This window comes from Bos indicus x Bos taurus, chromosome 8 (assembly GCF_003369695.1).
Source record: "Bos indicus x Bos taurus breed Angus x Brahman F1 hybrid chromosome 8, Bos_hybrid_MaternalHap_v2.0, whole genome shotgun sequence".
Lineage (NCBI taxonomy): Eukaryota > Metazoa > Chordata > Mammalia > Artiodactyla > Bovidae > Bos > Bos indicus x Bos taurus.
In genome coordinates this window covers 79227165-79252370 of record NC_040083.1, presented here as the reverse complement: position 1 = coordinate 79252370, position 25206 = coordinate 79227165, and the positions used below count along the sequence as shown (strand labels likewise).

At 40.8% G+C, this 25206-nt stretch overlaps 1 protein-coding gene across 5 annotated transcripts in view; it reads left to right on the top strand.

The window, feature by feature from the left end:
• GOLM1 (golgi membrane protein 1) overlaps positions 1-19602 on the top strand; it is a 59982-nt gene extending 40380 nt beyond the window's left edge. For 2 of the 5 annotated variants that reach the window (XM_027550151.1, XM_027550155.1), the window contains exons 6-10: positions 4421-4550; positions 9108-9267; positions 10028-10297; positions 11871-11984; positions 17022-19319. In XM_027550151.1, coding sequence (XP_027405952.1) covers positions 4421-4550; positions 9108-9267; positions 10028-10297; positions 11871-11984; positions 17022-17098 — 751 coding nt within the window. In that variant the 3' untranslated portion in view covers positions 17099-19319. Of the gene's footprint in view, positions 1-4420; positions 4551-9107; positions 9268-10027; positions 10298-11870; positions 11985-16209; positions 16263-17021 lie in introns of all 5 variants that reach the window. The other 3 variants (XM_027550152.1, XM_027550153.1, XM_027550154.1) reach the window with 3 other exon arrangements.
• Positions 19603-25206: the final 5604 nt, after the last annotated feature.

Sequence of the window (25206 nt, the reverse complement as noted above, 5' to 3'; positions counted from 1 at the left end):
TCCATCTAGTCAAGGCTATGGTTTTTCCAGTGGTCATGTATGGATGTGAGAGTTGGACTGTGAAGAAGGCTGAGTGCCGAAGAATTGATGCTTTTGAACTGTTGGAGAAGACTCTTGAGAATCCCTTGGACTGCAAGGAGATGCAACCAGTCCATTCTGAAGGAGATCAGCCCTGGGATTTCTTTGGAAGGAATGATGCTAAAGCTGAAACTCCAGTACTTTGGCCACCTCATGCGAAGAGTTGACTCATTGGAAAAGACTCTGATGCTGGGAGGGACTGGGGGCAGGAGGAGAAGGGGACGAGAGAGGATGAGATGGCTGGATGGCATCACTGACTCGATGGACGTGAGTCTGAGTGAACTCCGGGAGTTGATGAGGGACAGGGAGGCCTGGCATGCTGCGATTCGTGGGGTCGCAAAGAGTCGGACACGACTGAGCGACTAATCTGATCTGATCTGACCTGTCACGATTGATTACCCAATATATATGCCTTATTTTTATCTTGAAGTTCATCTCTATTCAATGTTTCTTCAGTTTTTCCCTAGTTTTGTCCTTTTCCTGTTCCAGGTGTACATTACATTGATCTGTTATGTTTCCCTAGGCTTCTCTTGGCTGTGATAGTTTCTCAGGCTTTACTTTTTTTGAACTTTCAAGAATTTATTTGTTTAATTAGATGTAACCTAACTGTACAAGTGGCATTATTAAATTAGCAAAGTCTACAAGTCTTATACAACTTAACAAGTTGCATAGTTGTTTTAATCCAAGCTTATATAATTACTTCCTGGATTTACATAATACAAAAGGAGTCTAACATGTCAGCATGAAAACTGAGATTCACGAATAATAAAGCACACAGATCATGACATGGCTCATTTATAGGTTTTTTTCTTATATGCCAGGCAGAGAGTGTGGTAATTATGCTGTATTTATCATGTTTTTTTTCAGGCTTTACTTTTTAATGATCTTGATAGTTTTGAGGAGTGCTGTCCAGGCATTTTGTAGAATGTCTTTCAATTGGGATGTATCTCATGTTTTTTCTCATGGTGAAACAAGGGCAACCCATTTTTGAGGGGAAGGCCACAGAGGTGAAATGCCATTCTCATGGCTTCACATCAAGGGTATATGCATCAGTATGACTTACCACTGTTGAGCATCTGATTGAGGTAATGTTTATCAGGTTTTTTTCATTGTAAACTTACTCTGTTTTTTCTCCTTTTACGCTGTAATCTTTGGAAGAAATTCACTATGCCTAAAGATTGGGAAATTATGCTCCACTTGCCTAAGGGTGGAGTGTCTGCATGAAGTTGTCTGGAATTTTCCTGCACAGGAGATGTGACTCTTCTTGTTTGTCTAATGATTGATATCAGTATGGATTAGTGGATGTTTATTTTATACTTTTAGGTTATAATCCAATACTAATTTATTTATTTTTCTTAAAATTTTCCAGCTTTGGCCACTGGCAACTTTTTCAGTTAGTTCCTTTATCCAGTTGACATACTTGTGATATTGTGGGTTTGTCTTCCCACCCCTCTTTTAAATTACTTTTTTATAATCTGGCACCAAAAGATGCTTCAGACTTATTTTCATATATTTCTTGGCCCAGTCCTGGAATCATCCAGTCAGCCATTTCTTCAAGGAGTCCTTGTTCTCTTTATTGGAGAAAGGTGTTTTAGAAACCAGGTCTGGGCACTACGTGTGCTTTTTGCTACTAGGATCTCATTGCTACTAGGTCCTCTCAGATGATGGAGCAAAGAGACATGTATGTGTGTATACTTTCTGTATGTGTCTATCTGTATTTAAATTAAACATAAATTTGTACTGCTGTCTTCAACTCTAATCCATGTAAATTAACATAATGGTATGTAATTGATTGTGTTCTTAACCTGGGATACTCTTCAATTATTTTGTCAATGTTTTGTAACTCAAAACATTTTGAAGCTCTCAGTGGCAAAGACTGGTCAGTGCTTATCCACCCACTTATCTTTTTACCAGAAAAATACTACATTTCTAGTCCCTGCTTGCAGTTAGGTATGGCCAGGTAACTAAATTCTGGCCAGTGGGGAAAGGAAATTGCGGGGTGGGACTTACAGGAAAACTTCTGAATATGAGGATAGTTCAGTGCACATCCCTTTTCTTTGCCTTTTCTCCTCCTTGCTTCCTGTTGCCTGGGCTTCACACAAGATGGCTGGACTACTTGTAGCCATCCTGGGTCATGAGGTAATCATGGCGGGTAGAAACCAATGCTAGGATTTTAAAACTGAAAGAGAAACCTGAATTTGTGATAACTCCAAGCTGCCATACTAACTCTGATCTACTTTTATGTGAGGAAAATATAAACTGCTATCTTTTGGCCTTTTTGTTTCACCTAGCCAAACCTGAAGCTAACTTACATACTTTTTGAAGGTGCCTGTCTCTTAAATATTATTTTTTAACCTAGATCATTTTCATCAATGCTTATCTGTTACCCCTCCAAAAAAGACTTCTTAGGAGAGGCTATTTAGAATTGAGTCCTAGGAGCTGAGAAGGAAGATGAGATAATTTAGGAGAGAAAGAACCTGGCGAGCTCAGAGTGACCTGGGCAGGGCAGATAGTATCATATAGTCATGGAGGGTAGCAAGTTAAGAGTAGTGTCTTGAGGACCAGTGTGAAGGTGACTAGTTATGTGAACCTGCTGAGAAAACCTTTTACACAGGTTCTGATGATGTGAATGTTAGGTCCTTTGTAATTGTCATGTAGGTCCATGAAGCTTTGTCCTTTTTCTTCCCTAAGTCTGTTTCCTCTCTGTGTTTAGATTAGGTGATGTCTATTGTTGTATCTTCCAGTTCATTGGTTCTTTACCTACTCTGAGTTTTAAAATTTTAATTATTGCATTAAGTTTCCATTTGGTTCTTCTTTATATCTTCTCTTCTTTGCTGAAACTTTCTATTTCTTTGATGAAACTATTAAATTTTTCATTTGTTCCAAGCATGTTTTAATTACTCATTGAAACATATCTAATGAAGTGACTGCTTTAAAATCTTTGTCAGATCATTTCAACTTCTCTGTTATGTTGGTTTGATATCTGTTGGTTGTCTCTCTTCGTTCAATTTAAGATCTTCCTGGTTCTTGATACGATGAATGATCTTTGACACCTCTGAGCAGTTGGTGGTGAAAGCCTGGCTCTTCACTGACATGCCACCACTGCCTGGGGAGAGGGAGGGGAACCTTGTTAGTGTCAGAGTGGGGTGGAAATGCAGACTTGCCATGTACTCTCCAGGTACACCACTGTGTTGTTCTAGATCCTGAGGTCCCTAACCAGTCTGCCTTCATCACTCCATCTTTCAGAGTCTACTTCTGTTTGTTGAAAACATAATGTCCAGAGTTCTAGCTGTGCTTAGTGGAGGAATAGTGAAAAATACATCTATTCTGTCTTCCCCAAATCCAATTCAGTTTTGACACCACCAAGAGTTAGCACAAACCCCACGTTAGGGGGCTCAGTCCCGCAAGACTACCCCTCCTTTGGATGCTAGCCGTAAGTTCTTGGTGGCCCCAGGCCACATGTACTTTTTGCCTGGCTAACTGCAGATTCAGGGCTTCCCACAACCCCCTCAGGATCAATAATTCTCTAGAACTCAGGAAAGCTCTGTGTTTACAATTGCAGTTTTATTATAAAGGATACAACTTAGCAAGTGCTGATTGGTAGGGGCTCATGAGGCAAGGCCTAGGGTGGAAGCAGGGGTTAGGCAGGGGCTTCTGTTAGAGTTGGGTTGCCTCCTTACTGGTTCACAGAGATGTTCACCAAATGGGAAGCTCGCCGAGCCTCATGATCTAGGGTGCTTATCTGAGGTTTTATTACATGGGCGTGACTCGTTGAATGGCCATATGATTGAACTAAATCTCCAGTCTCTCCCTCCTTCCTAGAAAACGGGGCTGTAAGCTCCAACCCTCTCATTATGCAGTTGGCTCCCGTGGCCACCAGCCCCCATCCTGAAGCTGTGTAGGCTCCTCTCAGTAAGTCAGCTCCTTAGCATAAACTCAGGTATGGTGTGCAGGGGCTCATTATGTATAGCAGAAGACACTGTTACTCAGGAAATTCCAAAGGTTGTAGGAGCTCTGCTGATAGCTGGGGACAAAGATCACATTTTTTTTTATTATGCCACAGATTATATTAAAAAAATTTTTTTAACCAGTTAAGTTCATTTATTTTAGAACAATATGACATATTTTTTGGAAGTTTCAGTTGACTCCAGTTTTCATGTCATTTAATAATTGAAACATACTGTTGCCCTGCCTTAGGGACTTTTTCAGATGAAGTACAGGAAGCAAGAAAGAGATGAGCTGTGTCTGTCTGGGAATTGGATTTTACCGTCACAGCAGGGCCAAACTTAAATAATGTCTCTGAACAGCTGTCCTTTTCTTTTGCTTTCTTCCACCTTCACAGGAACCAGTGCATCAGTCAGATGAAAGAGGTGAAGGAGCAGTGTGAAGAGAGAATAGAAGAAGTCACCAGGAAGGGAAATGAGGCCATGCCTTCACACGATCTAAACGAACAGAAGGACCAAAGCCAGCAGGTAATCCTGGGCTTTTTCTGCCAGGAATCTCCCAAAGGTCTTCCTGCCCTCTCTTCAGGCATCCTGTTCCTTTATCTGCTGTCTGGTTTGCTCTGGTTCCCTGAGACACAACAGTCTGGTCCCAGGGTGTGGGGTCTCTGACTGAGTATGGTGGCCTCTGAACCCAGCCTCTGTGCCCCAGCCTGTATGGATATTGCTTCCTTTAAAGCTTACAGCCACCCTGGAGAGGAGTTGTTTTTGTTTTTCTGTTTTGAGGGCGCTGAGGCCTGTGGAGGTGGTCAAATACTGTCCCAAGGTCAGTGCACCTGGTCAGTGATGGAGCTGATCCGAACCATGCTGTCAGGCTGCCTCCTGTGTAAGCACAGCCTATGGAAGTGCTGTTCAAAGCCTTCTGGGGGATCTTTGTTTTAAATGTAGCCGTTTTATTGAGATAGATTTCACCTGCCATAGAGTCACCTGTGTAGTATTTACAGTTCAGTGGTTTTAGTATATTCACAAATGGGAAGTCGTCATCATCACACTGTGATGCAGTCATCATCACGGTCAATGTTAGAACCTTTTCATAACTCCCCAAAGAAATCCCATACCCAGTAGCTCACTCGCCTTTTACTTCCAGTTCCTGGAGGCTTAGGTGAGCTGTGATCTATCTTCTGTCTTACAGATTTGCCTTATCTGGACATTTATTTATGACGGACAATAACACTTATCAGTGACTTCCATGTAACTTTCAGGATCCACCCGTGTTGCAGCATGTACGAGCGCTCCCTTCCTGTGTATGGCTGAATAATAGTCCACTGTTTGTGCTGTGTTCTGTTTGTTTATTTGTCAGCTGATGGGCATTTGGGTTATTTCCACTTTTTGGTGACTGAATAATGCTGCTGTGAATGCTCATGCACACATTTTTATGTGAACATAGGCTTTCATTGCTTTTAGGTATATACCTAGGAGTGGAATCGTTAGATCGTGTGGTAACTCTCCACAGGGTATTGAGAAACTGCCATACTGTTTCGGAAGGTGATCTTACCCTTCTGCATTCCTGCTGACAGTTTATGAGGGTACCAGTTTTGCCACATCCTTGCCAGCTCTTGTCATTACATTTGTCTTTTTCATTATAACCATTGTAGTAGGTGTACAGTGCTATCTCATTATGGCTTTGATTTGCATTTCCCAGTAGTTGATGATATTGAGTATTTTTTCATGTATGCTTTGTTGGCTGTTTGTAATTTCTCTTTGGAGAAATTGTAAATTGTATCCTTTGTCCATTTTGAAATTGAGTTACTTTTATTATTGAGTTGTTAGACTTCTTTATATATTCATATAGAGATATTGGGTGTATGATTTGCAAATATTTTTTCCCATTCTTTGAGTTATCATTTCACTTTCTTGATGGTGTTCATTGAAGTAGAGAAGTTACTAATTTTAAGTCTAGTTTATCTATTTCCTTTGTTGTTTGTTCTATGAGTGTCATATCTAAAACTGCTTTGCCTAACCTAGCATCATGAAGATTTATGCCTGTTTTTTCTTGTGAGACTTGTAAAGTTCTTAGCATTTAGTTCTTCTTTTAGTCCTGTGATTCATATTGTTAATTTTGCATATGATGTGAGGTAGTGGTTCAACTTTATTATTTTGCATGTGGCTATCCAGTTGTCTCAACACCATTTGTTGGGGGGAAAAAAAAAAACGATTCTTTTCCCCACTGAGTTGCCTTGACATCCTTGTCAGAAAAATCAGTTTACTATAAAGATGAGGGTCTGTTTTTGGACTCTCTGTCTGTTCCTTTGATCTCTTTTTCTATCCTCATGTCCACAGTACACAGTCTGGATTACTGTATTTTTGTAATAAACTTTGAAATCAGCAGCTTTGACTGCTCCATCTTTGTCCTTTTTCAAGATTATTTTGGCAATTCTGCACTGGATGACTTTTTATACGAATTTTTGGATCTGCTTATCAGTGTCTTCAAACCAGGTGGGATTTGGACAGAGATTAAAGTCTGTAAGTCCCTTGGGAGGTGTTGTCATTTTAACATCTTGTCTTCTGATGTGTGAATGTGGGATTTGTTTCTATTTCTTTAAGTCCTTTAAAAATCTTTTCAATTATGTTTTGTAGTTTTCAGAATTCTTGCACTTCTTTTGTTCAATTTATTTCTAAGTATTTTTGATGCTGTTATAAATGGAATTGTTTTCTTAATTTCATTTTCAACTGTTTATTTCTAGTGTGTAGATAATTCATTTTTTATAATGACCTTGTATCAGCCTTTCTGAACTTATTAGTTCAAGTAGTATTTTTTGTGATTCTTTAGGATTTTCTGAATACAAGATTATGTCATCTAAAAATAGAGGTAGTTTCACATCTTCTTTTCCAATCTGGATGCCTTTTATTTCTTTTTATCGCCTAATAGCCCTAGCTAGAACCTCCAGTATAATGTTAAATGGAAGTGGTGAGGATAGACATCCTTGTCTTCTTTTTGATCATAGGGGGAAAGCTTTTAACTCGTTCACTCTTAAGTCTGATGTTAACTGTGCAAGCATACCTCATCTTATTGTGCTTTACAGATGTTTGTGTTTTTTACACATTGAAGGATTGTGGCAACTGTGTGTTGAGCAGGTATATTGGCTTCCTTTTTTTCCAACAGCATTTGCTCACTTCGTGTCCCTTTGTCACATTTTGGTAATTCTTAAAATATTTCAGACTTTTTCATTATTATTATATTTATTATAGAAATCTATGATCAAGGGTCTTGATGTTACTCGTGTAATGTTTTGGCATTTTTAGAAAATAAAGTATTTTTTAATTAAGGTAGTACATTTTTTAAACATAGTACTATTATGATAGACTACAGAATAGTGTAAACATAGCTTTTCTATGTACTGGGAACCCAGGAAATCGGTGTGATCACTTTATTGTGATATTTGCCTCATTGCAGTGGTTTGAAACTGAACCTGTGATATATTCATGGTATGCCTGTGTATTTTTCATAGATGCACATTATCAAGTTGAGGAAGTTCCCCTCTATTCATAATTTGTTGAGTGTTTTTATGAAGAAAAGCTGTTGAATTTTGCCAGTGTTTTTTCTGTATCCACTAGGATGATGGTGTGTTTTTTATCCTTTACACTACTGACATAGTATTATATGAATTGACTTCCGATGTTAAACCTTGGCATTGATGGGGAAAATCCTACTTGGCCATGATGTATAATCCTTTTGTATGTCACTTGATTTAATTTACTGGTATTTTGTTGATGATTTGGGGGTCTATATTCATACTAGTTCTACAGGTTTAGTTTCTTGTAATGTCTTTGTCAGGCTTAGGTATCAGGGTCATTATTGGGCTCATAGAATGAGTTGGGGAGTATTCCTTTCTCTGCTGCTTTTGGAAGAGTTTGAGAAGATGTAGTATTAAATGTTTGATAGAATTTACCACAGGAGTCATTTGAAACTGGGCTTTTTTAGGGGGAAATTTGTAAATTAATACTTCAGTCTCTTGTTACAATCTGCTCAGATTTTCTACTTCTTGAATGAGTTTTGGTAGTATGTGTCTTCCTAGGAACTTGTCTGTTTTAGGTAAGTTATCAAACTTGTTGGCAAACAGTTCTTAGTATTTCCTTATAATACAGTTTTTTATTTGTGTAAGAGTTGGTAGTGTTATCCTTTTTTTTATGTTAGTAATTTGAAATTGTTTTTAATCTAGCTAACGCTTGTCAAATTTGTTCATCTTTCAAGGAACTAACTTTTGGTTTTGTTGATTTTATTGTTTTTCTTTTACATATGTCATTAATTCCTGTTCTAATCTTTACTAAATCCTTCCTTACTTTAGGTTTAGTTTTTTCTTCTTTTTTCAAGTGTCTTAAGGTGGGAGATTAGGTTATTGATTTGAGATCTGTCTTTTTTCTTGAGATAGGCCTGAAATTTCCCTTTAAGCACTGCTCTAGTTGCCTTCCAGAAGTTTGGTGTGTTGTGTTTTCATTTTAATTTTTCTCAAGGTATTTTCTAGTTTTCCTTGTGATTTCTTTGACCCACTGGTTATTTAGGAGTGTGTTGTCTAATTTCCAAATATTTGTGAATTTCTCAAAAAACCTCATTCTGTTACTGATTTATAACTTCATTCCATTGTGATTGGTGACCATACATTGTGTGATTTCAGTCATTTAACATTTGTTGAGGTTCGTTTTGTGGCCGAGCATCTGTCTGCCTGGAGAGCAGTCCGTGTGCACTTGAGAAGAAATCGCATTTGCGTGTGTTTTGCTCTTGTTGGGTTGGGTCTGTAGATGTCTGCTCGGGTGGTTTGTCATGTTGTTCAAGCCTTCTCTTTCCTTGTTGATCTTCTGCCTACCTGTTAATCCAGTATTGAAAGTGTTTTTTCTGGGAGATATGGGCCCAAGCTCAGGTCTCTGCTTTATGCCAGGTGGTAGGGCACGACCAGGGTAGGGTATGGCATTAGTCAGGGTTTCCATGTGCTTGTTCATCAGAAGGATGCAGTGGTCCGTTGCATTGCTCAGGGTTGTTGAAGGTTCACGGTCACGGAGCTGCTGCCCTGACCACCTGTGTTCCTGTTTCAGCCTCGAGCCCCCAGTGAGCCCCAGCCCAGGCCGCAGGAGGCAGGCCCGCCCCAGGCAGAGGTGCCGGAAGCAAGAGGAAACGTGCCCAGCCACAGTGAGCCCCAGACACCAGCCCCTAGCTCCGAGGTGGCTTTTGATTTGAAGAGACAAGGTGAGAAAGGTAAGTGAAGCTTGCCAGTGACATGCTGTCTTCAGGGCTGTGCAAAACACACTGGAGCAGCTCCGGCCCCTCAGTCCGTACAGATACTCAGAGCTCACTGCTTGTGGGGAGCCTAGTAGTCGGGCTGCAGGTGGTAGTGAGTATCTCTCTGGGCACCTGGACTCGGGGCCACAGGGCTTTTATCTGCCTTCCTGACGTCTCACCCTTGTAAACTTCCTCGTTCTTTGGCAGCTTGGTAAAGGAAGGTCTAGGTGTGCCTTTATTCGGGACAGTGGCGGGGCTGTTTAGTTAAGGGGACGTGGCTGAGTCCTGGGTGGCTGTCACTGGCTCCCAGATTCTGGGTCTCAAGTAGGGTGATCAGATAAGCCTGGCATTACAGCCTCCTCCCCTTGCAGGATGTGCTCAATCCAGATGACTTGGTCTGGATTTGTTTTCTAAACCGTTTCCTCTTTCTTGTGGTTCTGAAGATATACTCCAGGCACAGTGAGGCTTGGAGTCTGGTGCCGTTAAGTTGCTCAGTTTTGTCCAATTCTTTGCAACCCCATGGACTGTTACATGACAGGCTTCTCTGTCTTTCACCATCTCCCAGAGTTTGCTCAAACTCATGTCCATTGAGTCAGTGATGCCATCTGCTAGGCCACGGCATACATGATCGGCTACCCCGTCCATCCACAGTCCTTGGGAAGGCTCTGGGAATTGAGTGGTCTGAGAATTTCTGTATTGTATGGTGAGGTCACGGCAACCTGTGTCCTATGCACAGAGGAAACCAAGGAAATTCAGGTCGTCAGCGAGGAGGAGCTTCAGAGGGACAGCCTGGCACTGCCGAAGGAGCCAGGCCGAGAACAGGAAGTGGAAGGAGACAGACAAGTGGGCGGAAAAGGCAATGGAGAACCCGGAGAGCTGGGCCAAATCCCACAGGTCCCAGCCGCCCTGCTGGCCAGCCAGGAGAATCAAGAGGCGGAGGGCCCTGAACGGGACCAGCTCGTCATCCGCGACGGACAGGAGGAGGGGCAGGATGCCGACGAGGAAGGTGGGTGAGAGGCCCCCTGGGCTGCCCGCTCATTCCGCTGCACCAGGCAGTAGCCCCTTCCATGGCCTTCCCAGTGCAGAACGGACACCCGTGAAGACGACCAACCAGCAGGGCGCCATTTGGCAGTCGTTCTGTTTGTTTGTTTCCATTGTCAGGCAGGAGACAAGACAGAAGGGCCGGGCACTCCTAGCACTTGGAACTTGTAGAAATCATATTCACAGGGAGCCTAGGGGGCTTTCCAGGTGGAAGACCTTGGATGGGAGCTGAGCACAGCGTCCACATAGGTCTCCTGGCGGGCAGAGCCCACACGTTTTCCTTGTCACTTCATCTCCTCCTGCCGTGTCACTGGCAGGCAGTGCCTGGTGAACCGAAGGAGGAAGGAAGGACAGATGGAAGGATCGGATAGATGGAGGGTCACACGTGTTTGAGCATTGCGGAAAAGTGACGTGGGAATCTCACCTTTCTGGTTTGGTTTACTTTTCTTTTTTAAAGGAAAGTGTGGGAAACTGAGATGAGCAGAATATTCTGGGATGTATCTTGGTCCCTGAAAGACGGAAAACATTTTAATCCTAGCTAAGCCAGGGGCGCTTAGAAGACACCTGTGTGCTGAGCCTGATAAAGTGACAGGTGGGGATAGTACTTACTGGCAGAAATTACCCCGATTTTCTGAAGAGTGTGTTCTCACAACTTTTCTGTTAAATAATTGGGGAGGAAAAAAGAAAAAAAGGACACTCTGGGGGGCTGATCAGAGTGGCAGTCAAGTTTCAGCTCACTCAGCAGTTGGTCGCAGGGTGTAACAGCTGCCAGTAGGCCGGCACTACTGCGGGGGCCTGTGTGTCACACCTTGTTCAAGGTCAGCTGTAATGGTCTGATTACTAGAATAAAGCCGCACGGCACACAGGCCTGGGCTTTGTTTCCTCTTCAGGCAGTTAGTGCAGGGGTATAGGACTGGAGCTGACTTTTCCAGACATGCTTTTTAAACAAAAGATCTTGTTTATACAGATATGAAATGTTAACAGTAACCCTCTGAGTATGTCTCTTGATTGCATCCTGTCCTGATCTTTTCTGGTTGCTCTTCTCTCTGGGGATGAATGCAGTGATAAATGAGCTAATTCTGTATGTCTGATGGAAAAATTTTACCCTTTGACTCACAATAGCCACTCCATTTCCTTCTCTCAGGGCAGTGAACCATTTTAAGCAGATGCCTCCATTAACCAGAAACCTGTTTCCAAATAGTGATGCCTTCCTTTAACGTTGATTATCTCTTTAAAAAACTGGACTTTTGGTTTGGTGAACTAGTTACCCTGATTCCAGCCTGGAATGGAGCTCTTTATTTAGGGCCATATTTTAAATAGATTCAAAGTTGGAGTGGGGCATACATAAGTAGAGGAATCCTGCATGGTCTTGGCACTGGGAGCAAGCACACGAGTCCCTGTCATTTCCTGAGAGGAAGCAGAAAGAGCTGATTGTTAAACCAGGGTTGGGATAACCCTAGCGCCCGGGCTCTGGTGTTCCCATGGCATCGAGAGAGAAATGATGTAGCTTATGTTTTGTGGTTCTGCTAATTTTTCAGGGAGAAATCAGCAGAAACTGGGAGCTGATGATGACTACAACATGGATGAGAATGAGGCAGAATCTGAAACAGACAAGCAGGCAGCCCTTGCAGGGAATGACAAAAACAGAAATGGTAATTAACAGTGGTGGTGGTGGTGGTGGGTGGGTGGGGGTGGTCACCTTGTGTCTGATTTGTGGTCCTTCACTTTTGTATGACTGCACACTGAATCCCAACAATAATGTTGTAAGTAATCCCTAATTAGAAGACTGTTTTCTCCGGAAGCCTTGGAGTGTAGGGGCAGTGGAGAGAGGTGACAGTTTCAGGAGGCCACAACGAGGACCTTTCAGAAAGTCTGCATACATGAACTTGAGCATCAGCCCCTCAGGGGTCAGTGCGGATATGCTTCAGTGAAGTTTAGGAATTTCCCTTCAAAATGGTAGGTCACCGCATGATCATTTCACAGCACTAGTCGAAATGCTGTCATGTGTACACAGGCAAGTTTTTATAGTAGCACTCTGTGTTACTTTGTATTAACTGTTATTTTGAACTTTTGAAGAGTCCAGGCCTGTGGGATGCTCAGATTCTGGATTCGTCTCCTTGTGATTGGATTCTGGTTGAACTTTTTTTTTTAATAGCTGCAGTTGTGGTGTTCTAGCTTCACACCAGGAGGCACAGGATGGCAGGCTGATCCTTGGTTAAGGTGGTACCCACGAGGTCTCTCTGCTGCAAAGGTCCATTTTCCCCTCTGTAACTAACATGTCTTACAGAGGGGGATGCTGTGCGACGGTGTGACTTTGCTGTCCATTGAAAACCGTTGTCTGGATGGTCATTCCGCACATTGATCAGCTGTCATTCTTTGAGGACTCCCTCACCCCCAGTGTGTATACATTTGCACACACACACAGGCACACATACTCTCTCTCCCTTGTTTTAGTTTCACTGTAGACTCAAGGTTTCCTTTCTTAAAGTTCATTTTTCCATCAAACTCTTGGTGTTTCTTTCTCAGTTTTTAAGAATTCTTTATGTGCTGGGGAGGTTGCCAGTACTACCTAGCAGTTTATCTTGATTTTGATTATGGTTTTTTGCCATGTAAAAGTTTCAAAAATTTTTATGTCTTTTTTTTTGCCTACAGATATGGAGTCATAGTTTTCTCATTTAGAGTTGAATTCACCCTTTTTTTTTTTTTTTGTTCAGTATACTTTCAGATTTTTATTTTGGTTTTATGAAGTAAGTCAGATTGAGAAAAGCACACAAAACAAACAAGTTGTTAGAAGTTAAACATTTTTTAACCGCACCCTGCCTTCCTGACTCAAGAAACAGAACTTGGCTTCAGGAAGTTCCTTCTTTGTTGCCCTTCCTGTCCTAGCACCTTCCCTCCCTGTACTGAAATACCTGTCCTCACCTTTCCATTCGGCATTTTCTTGAATTTCTTTATGGGCTTATCATCCAAGTGGGCATCCCTGGATGCCATAGTTTATTTAGTCTTGCCCGTTTTCTTATATTTGATATGTGTTTAAGTCTCAATTTACAAGTCTTCTCTTCCTTCCTTCCTTCCATTCAGCCAGCCAGCCAGCCATTGCTGTTTGACCACAGTCTGGAGAGTGTTGATTGTGTATTTCATGGCTCTGTTTATGGTTTGGTTTAGTGTGTTCTTCTTTCCTCCCTATTTCCTGCAGATCACCAGCTGATACCTGGAGGTGGTATTTTAATTCAGCCATTCCTATTTCATTTGTTAATTGAAATATTTTGTAAATAGACAAGTCATGGTATTGTTCATACAGCATAGGCAGGATAAATGCTTCTTTCTCTTTACCAGTTTTCACAATAAGGAATTATTTCCTTTGACCTTTTGAAGGTGACCATTTGAAAATATAAACTTTTAAACCTTTTTGATGGGTTTCATTCAGTTGCATTTATAATCTTTTTTGAAGTTCACATCGTCTCACCTTTGGCCAGTGAGGTTTTCCCCACTTCTCTCTGAACCATTGGTTCCTTTGTCTCTTGTCCTGCTTAGCCACTGCTTCACTCCACACACTGCCTTTTCTCTGTGAGGGGCTTTACCTGAGAAGAACGCAAAGAGGAGTCGCTGCCAGTGTGTTTCATGGACCTCCACCAGCTCCTTCGTCTTCCATGGGCACTCCGTGGTCACCTGCTGTGGGAGTAGCAGGACTGCCCCTTCCAGCTGCAGCTCTCTCACTGGCCCAGGTGCTTTCTGCTGTAACCTGTTGGTTGTTAGGATTTCTGTTGTTCCCGGGTCCATCAGAAGCTCCATTGCTTCCCTCTGTTTTCTTTCCAGACTCTGCGAGTGTATGGTTTGCTGTCCATGGATTATTTTTGACTGCTTGTATTTTGGGGTCTGCAGGACTCCTGCTCAGCTAGTTTTGCTGTAAATGGTCTCTAGTTTTTGAGTTTTTAAATTTAGTAGTTGGTTTATGTAAGGATTCTGAGAGGTTCAAAAACTGTGCCACTGTTTCTGCCATCTTTCCAGAATCCTCTACTTTCATAACTTACACTTAACATCTCTTGATTCATTTGACTCACTTTAAATGTTTTCAAGTGTATGGGCATGAGATAAGGGCCCAGTTTTCTTTTTCCAAAGGTGTTTGCAGCTGGCCCAACACTATCTAAAATCACCATCTCATAGTGAGTTGAGGTGCTACCATCATCAAACACTGGATTTTCATATGTACTTGGTTCTGATTTTTGGATTTTCTATTTCTGTTTTATTGGTTTCTCTCTTGATTCACAGTGTACCACATTGTTCTAAGTATAGCAGCCTTTTTTTTTTTTTTTTAATCTAGCCAGTCTACTTTCTCTGGAAAATTCAAGCCAACATCTTTTGAATAATGCTTCTTTCCTTTTTGGCTCCTCCTTGAATTCAGATTAGAAGTGTATTAGAACTTTTCAATCTATTCATGTCTCGTGTCCTCTTTTTCATATTTTGCATTTCTGCTTCTCTGATCTGTGTTGAGAATAATTTACTCAGAAACATCTTCCAATTCAAAAATTTTTCTTTTGTCTATGCCTTCTTTGCTGTGTTTTATTTTTAATTTCTAAACTTTTCTCTTGGCCATTCTTTATGGGTCCTTATTCCTTGCTCATGTTTTCAGACATCTTTTATTTCTCTGTCAACATTATTTCATACGCCTTGTCTTCCAGTTGTAGTATCTGAAAACTTGCGGTGTTGCATTTTGTTTCTGCAGACTGTCCTCACGGTACCTTGTTTCCTTGTGTGTTTTGTGCCTCTTAACTGTGAACTACTACTTTCCATGGAACTTTGTGTGGGAAGTATTGGAGAGTTAGAGAGAGAAGGTTGTTTGCCTCTGCCAGTCTCAAGGAGGGTACTGCAAACTCAAAACTCCTTTAATAAAGTAGGTTGTCACCTTTAGGGTTTTTTGGGATCACATGGAAAAAGGAGAGTTTGAATTATACACCCGCACGATCATCTCATGTGGTTAAGAATGCTCTAGTCCACACGAGACTTTTCATTGCAGGTTTATTTTCTGTTGCCTTTAAGTCAAGGATGTGAAACTTCAGGGTTCACGTTTATATGGGCATCCCTTTCTTCACTCCCCACCTTGAGGGGAGCCCTCATGTTTAAGGGCCTTTTGAAGCTGTGAGGGGAGCTCGGAGTCTTCAGGCTTCAGCAGAAGTCCTTAGGACAAAAGCTGGCATTGATGCTTATTACCTTCAGTTGTTAATATTTCCACTTCATTTTTGATCTTCCTGTTAGTGTTGTTGCATTTTAATGTTTTATTAATTTTTTTTTCACTTTTCATTTTGAAATAATTTAAACAAAACTAGTAAGAATTTCCACAAACCTTCATCCAGGTACCCCAAGTGTTAACATCTTATGTAACCATAGTACAGTTATCAGAATGAAGACATTTAATATTCACATAATGCTATTATCTATAGACATTCAGATTTCTTGAATTGTCCAACTAATAACCGCTTTCTGATTCAAGATCTAATCCAGGATCATACACTGCATTTATCATCATATCTCTTTAGTGTCTTTTAACCTGGAACCCTCTGTCTTTATCACTTATAGCACTGATAATTTTTAAAGTGTTTTGGCCGATTGTTTGGTAGAAAGTTGAGTTTGATTCAGCAGTGCATCCTTAAAAAATCTTTTGTATTTTACCCAGCATGTCACTTACTACAATTGGCAGAGTTGCTTGGGGTTTCTAAAATTGAAAGTCTTAAGTTCATTTTTAATTATTTTCATAGACTTTTTAGCTAATTATTTTTAATGCAAAAGATGAACGTGTTAGGAGTCAGAATTTTAAGCAAATACAAGTTAGATGTGTGACTGTGCAATGAAGCCTTGGGATCTTTCATCCCTTACACCCAGGTGTCCGTCTAAGGATTTGACCTTGTACCTGCTAAGGCTTTCAAATTGAGGAGGTAAGCGAAGTAGAGCAATGGTTTTGCTATACCTGTGATGGATTCATTTTGATATTTGGCAAAACTAATACAATTATGTAAAGTTTAAAAATAAAATTTAAAAAAAAAAAAAGAATTTTAAGTTGAAGAAATGTCATTTTAAAATTATGTCATCAAGATGGTTGCAGAGCCTGCTTTTCTCCAGGGAAATTAGAAGAAAAAGGCATTAGTTCCAACTTTATTAGAGAACTTAAGACAGTCATTTATAAAATCATTAAGATGTGCAATAGTTGTAAATGAGGATCTTGGGTTTAGGTTATATTTGTGATGTGTCTTTTTACATCCTTTGGGTGTCATAGGATAAAGAGGGTGGAAGCCACATATTGACATCAATTCTGTAAAAGAAGAGCTTTGGAGTCACAAAAGCTAACCTAAGTTGCAAATGGCTTTTAGGAAGCAGTGTGCTTCCTGCTGCAGGTGCAGTTAACAGATTCATGCAGCGCATGAGGGTCATGATCATGTCAAAAATTCTATGAGTACATTTCATACCGTCTATTTTGTAGAACATCATTAAACTATTTCACAGTTCATGGTACCTTGTTGGCTATACAAATGGACTCTTTTGCTCTCTTGTCGTTGATTAGCAATGAAATTCCACATTATAATGTTACCCTGGGAGACAGTCCTCTCTTATAGACACTTAAGTCAAATGGGACCTGCCTGGGCTGGTTTCTCAAAATGCTTAATACTAGAACATTTTGTTTTCTTTTTCCTTTTTAGTTCTTAACGCTGAAAATCAGAAAGGAGACACAATAAATTTACTTGATCAGCATGAAAAGAGGAATCACACACTCTGAATCAAACTGGAATCACATTCTTGTGTGTCAGAATTGAACAGAGATCACTATAATAGTCACAAGGGATTGAATACTGTGAATAATGTACTAAGTAAAATATCTAAAGATGATTATTGTGGAGTTTTAGTTTGTATTTACAATGTAGGAAAATGAGATTGTCTTTGAGACAGTGTTTTAGAGGTATTTTTGAAGTGTTTATATTGAGATGTCAAAATTGTTGAAATTTGTTGGCTAATAGGTATTTCATAAGAAGATCAACACCAGAAATAGAACACAGGTTCTCCTTCAAGTACGACAACAGCAGGATTCATGTTGTGAAGTGTAACCTTTGCTGTGAAGGGGACTCCCATACTCGCAGAGCTCCTTGTCTTCAGGTCCCTCTGGAGTCATTCTCTTCGCCATGTGCTGCGCTGAGACAGGAACCAGCCCTGCAGTCGGCATTGAGTGATTTTTGGTTTATTCTTCGGTGCTCACTTCTGGTTCTGACAATCAGTGGCCTAGAGCACTGACTGTTAACATAAACATCACGAGCAACGGTGTTAAACAAGTCTAAACACAGAGGTGTTTTCTGTGAGGATTTTTTAAAAGACTGCTACTTGTACAATAACCCTTGTCATTAATGTACAAAATGCTTTCAAGTGACTTGTAATTTGAGTACCTGTGATCTATACTTGCCTTGCTTAGTATGTGTGGGCAAAGCATTACCAAGAAAAGCCACGTGCAGATTAGACTTCTGACACAACGGGCCAAAGCAGGGCTGACCTTGGGCACGTGTGGCAGAGAAGGTAGTACCGCACTGTGGGTGGGTGTGCTGCGGACACTGCCTACTTCACTGCTAGAAGAGAAGAGAAATTTGATGATGAAGGAGATACACAGCATACAGATTTGGAAAGTTTAGAAAGTCAAATGCAGTAGTTGTCTTTTTCAGTTTACACATGTACCTTGTGGTAAAGGACCATATCACAAACTGATTTAAAAACCAAAAGTTAATTTGAAAATGACTAATCGTAATTTGCTTAATAGTGACATCAGGTTTGAGTTGGTTCTTGCAAATAAACAGGCTCCTGTCAGACTTCACACTCACATTATGACCTTTAGAAAGGCTCCCTACAGGGTTAAGTGGGTGGTGATGCTTATTAAATCAGCATTCTGAGTCATAGGGCTTGAGATACAGGGGCTTCAGGTCATGTGACACAACCCCCTGTTAACAGAGAAGAGACTGGGGCCCAGAGGACTTCTGAAGCCTCTCCAGGCCCAGCCAGCGTGCCTGCTTCGAAGCTGGCTTCGGACTCCTGGTGCCCCTGCTGCCACTGAGGGGCGGGGCCTGGTCTGCATTCAGGTTATGATCGCCAACTTGAATGCTGTGTGGTATTTTCCTACCTAATTAAGATTGTAACTGCCCACCCAGAAAAGGCAACTGAAGGGTGTGAAAGTAGCTTTATAAGGTACTCATCTAGGTCCTTGTCCAGCCTCCCTCTGTGTCTAAGTCTTAATCAGTCTTAGGGTTGATGTCTTGCATATTAGCCTTTATTCATCTCATGTTTTATCAGTGTGCCTAGAGTTGCTGAGAAATGAAACTCTGTTCAGGTTTTAAAACTGCTTTCAGTTTTCCCTTCATCTGCTGGTGAAACCCTAAGGAATCAGCTTGTAAACTGTGGATTAAGGATGGTATAGGATTTGCCTTATTAATTAAACCTTTCTGTGGAATGAGATGCTGATATAAATAAAAAATAATCATGATTTAATCTCCTTGTACAGAGGCACCTGAAAGCTGTTTATTCGGGAGGTAGGTACTTTAGGTGTTTCTTCAAGCAGTCATGCTTTATTCCTGTTGGCTTCCCTTGGGATCAACTATTCCAAGGAACAATCTAGAGATGCCACAGCCATTTATTTAAAAAATAAAACCTGTGTAATAAGCATCAGATAGATTATCAAACAATGTGGTCTTTTGGGTTCATCTAAAAGCAGCAGCTAATCCAATTTTTAATAAACTGTTTGATTCACACCCTCCTCTATATTCTCAAATGGTGTGTAGACAAGGAGTGATGATTAATTTGATCTTTTTTTCTGCAGATGAAGATTGCCATAGCAGCTTTGGATTAGATTTCATGAATAATCATTGCACCTAGCATACCTTTGTGTGATGGAATTTGAAAAAACATTCCCTGATTAAGTCAATGTGGTATCATTAAATAACTAGTTGAGAACTGGCATAATTGTTTTATTTGGTAATTGGTGGTTATCTATTCATAACAGAACTTGAAATGGTGGAAGAGAATTGTAATTTCACAGTCTTTTAAGGTCCAGGGGGGAACTGGTCTATTCTCATTATGTATTTTAGCTTAAAAGATTATACAGTAATCTTTATTAATAATAACAATAATTACTCATTAATAGAAATGGTAATCTTTATTAATGATTATAGATTAAGGATAGTTTATAGGACACTCAGCCCACTAACACTTGCCTTTGAAATGAGTTTGAAATATACAAGTTTCCATTAATTCTAAGTTATACTAATATTTGGTTCACATTGTCATTTTAGATTTTGAAAGTATTAGTATTAGAAAGTTGAGGAAATGGCTTATCTTGTGTATTTAAATGTTTATGTTCTATTTCAGCTCAGAGGGCAACACTTTCTTAAGGGTACTAACTAGGCCACTGTTCTTAACTGATCTGTAAGGTTCTGGTAATGTGCACACTGACGGATTTCTCAAAAGTAGGTCTCTTCCCATGCACTGTGCTTGTTGATGTGCCTGTGAAACTCATCTCTGGGAAGGAGACATGACTTGAAACATTCTCATTTGTAAACTATATATAAACTTAATGACTTTTTTTTTTTTATAAACCAAGACCTTGAGACAAATACCTGCTTTTTTTTTATTTTTTAAATCCTTACTCCTTAGAAGAAAACTAAATGTTCTAAAGTAGAATAAAAATCCTGAGTTGAGTGACACAGGCTTACACTTCATATCCCTACAGAGATTCTAATATTGCCAGGGGTGCTTGGTAAATTTGACTAAAGTTCAAATAAAGACTGAGTGATCAGAGATGTGGCCCTAGGCAACCTGATTTTTCATATAACTGAAGTTTTGCCCTTTAGAACGTTCATAAACAGATTTAGGTGGACAAATGCATTTTTAGAATGAGTGTTAATAGACATGTAAGAATGAGGATGAAAACTCAGGCTTTAAGAAGTAAGCCAGAGTCTTTGTGGAGCAGCTCCTGATGTTAGAGCTTGGTTTTTACTAATTTGGCTCTCTTAAAGTAGTACAGTGACAGTGGAACTTCAGTATGATGTAACATGTGTGCCTTTATCCAGAACTCAAACCTTCACCTGAATGTCTTAACTCACATCAAAAAAGCAGCCACATTATTATTTCACATCTGAATTATCATTTAAAAGAGTAATTCTGTGACCTTAACCACCAGTCTACAGCTGCCAGTTTTTTCCCTGTGAAGGACAATTCTGCTTTAACATCCTTGCTCTGGCTTTTTGAGATGGGTTCTTTCAAAAGTTATTCTGGAAGTCAACGGATGACAAATCTCTTATCAAAACAAAGCACCACACTTTACTTTAAGCTTGGCTTAAAGGTTTGGCCTAAAATGTTTGAATTCTACACAGACGGTTGCAGATACTGCATCTTTACCTTATCAGTAGTTTAGAAATTCAGAGTGTTGCATAATAACTTTATGTGGTCCTCCAAAAGCTGATACATTCTTTTTAAATGGAAAGAATAGAAAGCATTGTTAGCAGAGGACTACAGAAAAAATTCTAAGTGAATGCAACCAGTTTCTTCGTCTGATACAAACTGTTTAGGGGCAAGGCTACCAGACTCCAACTTACCACCTCCTGGTTCCTACTTCAAAACTCCCCTGGCACTCTTAGTGTCCTGTGTTCTCACCATTAAGTGTCTCAAATTGAGCCTTCCTACTGCTCTGGAGGCCTTGATTTTAACCTTCATTCAGTTTTCCAACTAACTGCCTCCAGGATGTCTTTTATATTTTTAAAAGATCCACATCCCATTAACTGAGTGAACAGTTCTGCAAAAGATGAAGGTGTTTTTCTCAAGTTTATACTATAGCTGGGAAGATTTAAAAAAATTAACTACAACTGAAAATGCTAAAAAGTTGGCTTATAGCTCAACATTCAGAAAACTAAGATCATAGCATCCGGTCCCATCACTTCATGGCAAATAGATGGGGAAACAGTGAAAACAGTGACAGACTTTATTTTGGGGGGCTCCAAAATCACTGCAGATGGTGATTGCAGCCATGAAATTAAAAGACGCTTGCTCTGTGGAAGAAAAGCTGTGACCAACCTAGACAGCATATTAAAAAGCAGAGAGATTACTTTGTCAGCAAAGGTCCATCTAGTCAGGGTTATGAATTTTCCAGTGGTCATGTATGGATTTGAGAGTTGGACTATAAAGAAAGCTGAGAGCCGAGGAATTGATGCTTTTGAACTGTGGTGTTGGAGGAGACTCTTCAGAGTCCCTTGGACTGCAAGGAGATCCAAATAGTCCATCCTAAAGGAGATCAGCCCTGGGTGTTCATTGGAAGGACTGATGTTGAAGCTGAAACTCCAATATTTGGCCACCTGATGCAAAGAGCTGACTCATTTGAAAAGACCCTGATGCTGGGAAAGATTGAGGGCAGGAGAAGGGGATGACAGAGGATGAGATGGTTGGGTGGCATCACCTACTCAATGGACATGAGTCTGGGTAAACTCCGGGAGTTGGTGATGGACAGGGAGGCCTGGCGTTCTGCAGTTCATGGGGTCGCAAAGAATTGGACACGACTGAGCTACTGAACTGAAAATGCTAAGCACTTTTAAATGGTTTGGCCTAAACGAGGAGATACAGGAGCATTCTCTGAAGATCTAATGTTTCAGAAACTTGAAAGATAAAGAGAAGCTGTCCAAGAGAAGAGGTTGGCTGGTCAGAGGAAAAGCAAAATAAGATGCAGCTTGAGGCGCCCAGGGACAGGGCAGAAATGAAGTGGCCAAACCAGGTATCACTTAGTGAAGACTATCATTAACCAGAGAATAGTTGATCTTTTATGATCATACCAGCTCCTCCAAGAACAGGGTGGGGTAAGGATAAATGTGGAGAAATCAGTTCTAAAGAATGATTCCATTATTTCACACCCCACTCACTAACACTTCAATGTACTGATTCTGCCCTACCTCTTCAAGAAGGTTCTTACTATTGTTGCCAGCAACCTGTCAGATCCAGTGGGCCCATTTTGGTCCTTATCTTAGGCCTATTAGCTGTATGTGGCCCTGCATTGCCTATTTTCTGGCTAAATCTTTTCATGGCCAGAGAAAAACTCTCCTACACTTTTCTAAACGGGTGGCTTTTTTGACCAGTAATTAAGGTGACTTCTTAGAAGGCCAGAGTCTTACGAAACGAGTGACAGAAACTTGGTCAGAGGGTGGCGTGGCATGATTTTAAGGCGCTCACTTTTCTTTCATCTCCTACCTGCTCCTTTCTCCCACCTCTGCCCTGGTCCACTCTTAGAATTTGGTTATCCTGACTCTTCTTGGGACCAATCTCAGACTCTTCTCTTCTACATGTTCCCTGAGCAATTGCAACCCCCAGCTGCTGCTGCTACTAAGTCGCTTCAGTCGTGTCCGACTCTGTGCGACCCCATAGATGGCAGCCCACCAGGCTCCTCCATCCGTGGGATTTTCCAGGCAGGAATACTGGAGTGGGGTGTCATTGCCTTCTCCGGCAGCCCCCAGTGCAGGCCTCAGTTTACAGTTCATTTCTGCAGCCACTTAGTCTTCAGTTCATGTCTACCCAAGAATGCTGCTTTCAGCTCCACACCAAACTACTCGCCACTTGCACTAGGATGTTTTTCAAAGACAGCTCAAGAAGGCATTTTCTGGTGGTCCTGTGGTTAGGATTCCATACTTCCACTGCCAGGGGCCTGAGTTTAATCCCCTGTCAGGGAACTATGACCTTGCAAGCTGCACCGCCCGAAAGAAAAGACGACATCTTAACATCTAAAACAAACTTTATCCCTGAACCTTGTCTCCTGTTTTGCCTATATAAGCAAACAGCACCACACCCATCTAGTTGCAAAGCCCTAAAACCTATGAATCATCACCCTTGATTCCACAAACTCACCCAAGTCTTGTACCTCTTATCTTTTGATTCCATTCATCTCTTCCCTCTGCCACTACCTTAAGACCAACCGTCATTTCTTCTCACCTCACAAGCTTCCCTGCCTACAGCTTTTTGAACCAGTAATCATGAGCAAGCGGATCTGATTTGATCCTGCTGTTTACCTGATTCAAATGTTCCAGCAGTATCCACCAACATCAGTCAACAGTCTCCCCTTACTTCCAGCTCCTCTCTAGTTCCTTATCCTGCTCCTATACTTTAGTCAACTGCCACCTTCTCACCACAGGCCTGTGCCCATCTGTGTCCCCGTCAAGGGACTCAGCTAGTGCCCATCGTTAACCTTTGGGACCTGGATGAGATGGTGACTTTCTCCATAAATCATGTGAGGTGGGTCTCCTCCACCAGCACACTGCATTTTCCCTAGAGCATGATAAAGACTTGTTGGTTTTTCTGCATTCTTATGGTTGTTAGATCTGTGAGAGGAGAGGCAGTCTTATTTCCCCCATCATTTTTTTTTTTTTTTTGCACCTTGTATGGTACATAGATTTCCAAAAAGTTCGAAAAAAGGCAACTTTCAGCTTTTCTGATTAGAAACCTGCAGCTGAAACTTAGGAACACTCTTTGCTCTTAGGGAGAAGAGCCACTCCTGAAAAAACAGCCTTAGGTACTCTTAATTAGGCAGAACCCTTGCTCAATAACCTATATGTACATTTTCAGATGACCTAATTAGACATCAGTTTAAAAATGCCAGCACACCCTCTTAATCCATGGTTCCTGTTGGCACTGATCCACATTCTTATAGCTCACCTCAGGCTCTTGGCTGTCTGCCAGATGTTGCTGCCTCATTTAGCCTCTTTGCGTTTTGAATTCTTTCTTCTGTTGCCTGTCTACCATTTTTCTTGTTTAAAGTAATCAGAAATTACCAGCCAGAAACTGTTTTCTTTCTCAGAAAACTATCCAAATAGAAGGCAACAGATATATTCTTTATCTCTTTATAGCTCATTTCTTTTGTACAGACTACTGTTTTTTTTTAAAGACTTCTGGATTCTGAGATTTCAATGTCTACTGGCTGTTCCTGGATAACACGTTTATCACCACTCTTGGTAAAAGAGAGCCTGTCTGCTTCAGGAGCTGAGAAGAGAGGAGTCACGAATATTCTTACTCTACAGTCGTCGGCTCTACTATAGTAAGCAAGATTTATGCAGGTTAGCTGCTTTAAGATATTTCCAGAAATAAAGTTTCAATAAGACATCTGCAAGAAAGGTGTCAAATAAGAATTCAGATACTTGAAACTCAGAACCCTTTTAACCATAAAGGAAATACAAAACACTTGCTGGTTTTAAGCCAAGCCAAAGGCTCAGTGTAACTCCTGCTAACAATACTGTCTTGTTAATAGTAGGACCAAAGGAAAGGCCCCCAGAGATCACAGCAATATGGCACAGAACAGCAGAGCAGATGGGGGCGGAATGAGCAGCAAAGGAAGAAGGCTGGGGCCACTGGCACTGGACACTTACAGGTACAGGTGAATTTAAGTCAATCTGCAGAGCCAGAGGATGCTGGGAAGGCCCCACTTGAAAATGTTTCATGGGTTAAACTAAGTAAGTGGTAATAAAAAGCAGCATGTCATGTTTAAACCTAACCCTATAATATCACTAGCAAACATGATGTGTAATCTTTTTTAAAAAAGTGCCAAAAGTAACAGTTAAAAGGATTAAAAAAAATTCTGACAAAAAAAAATGCTGGTATATAGTTTAAGATACTGTGACACACAAAATCACAATCCCTGCGTGACTTAGTATCCCTATATAGCTAGGAGGTCCCCCCAAACCTCCCTTAAGTGTATTTAGCCCAAATCCCATGTGAGTGTTTACTAAATCCCTTGATTTTAAACTTTTGTTTGAACTGCTCAAATATTAAGAGTAAACACCTTCAATTCTTAGCACGTATCCACAAAGTGCTATTTTTCATCTCCAATAG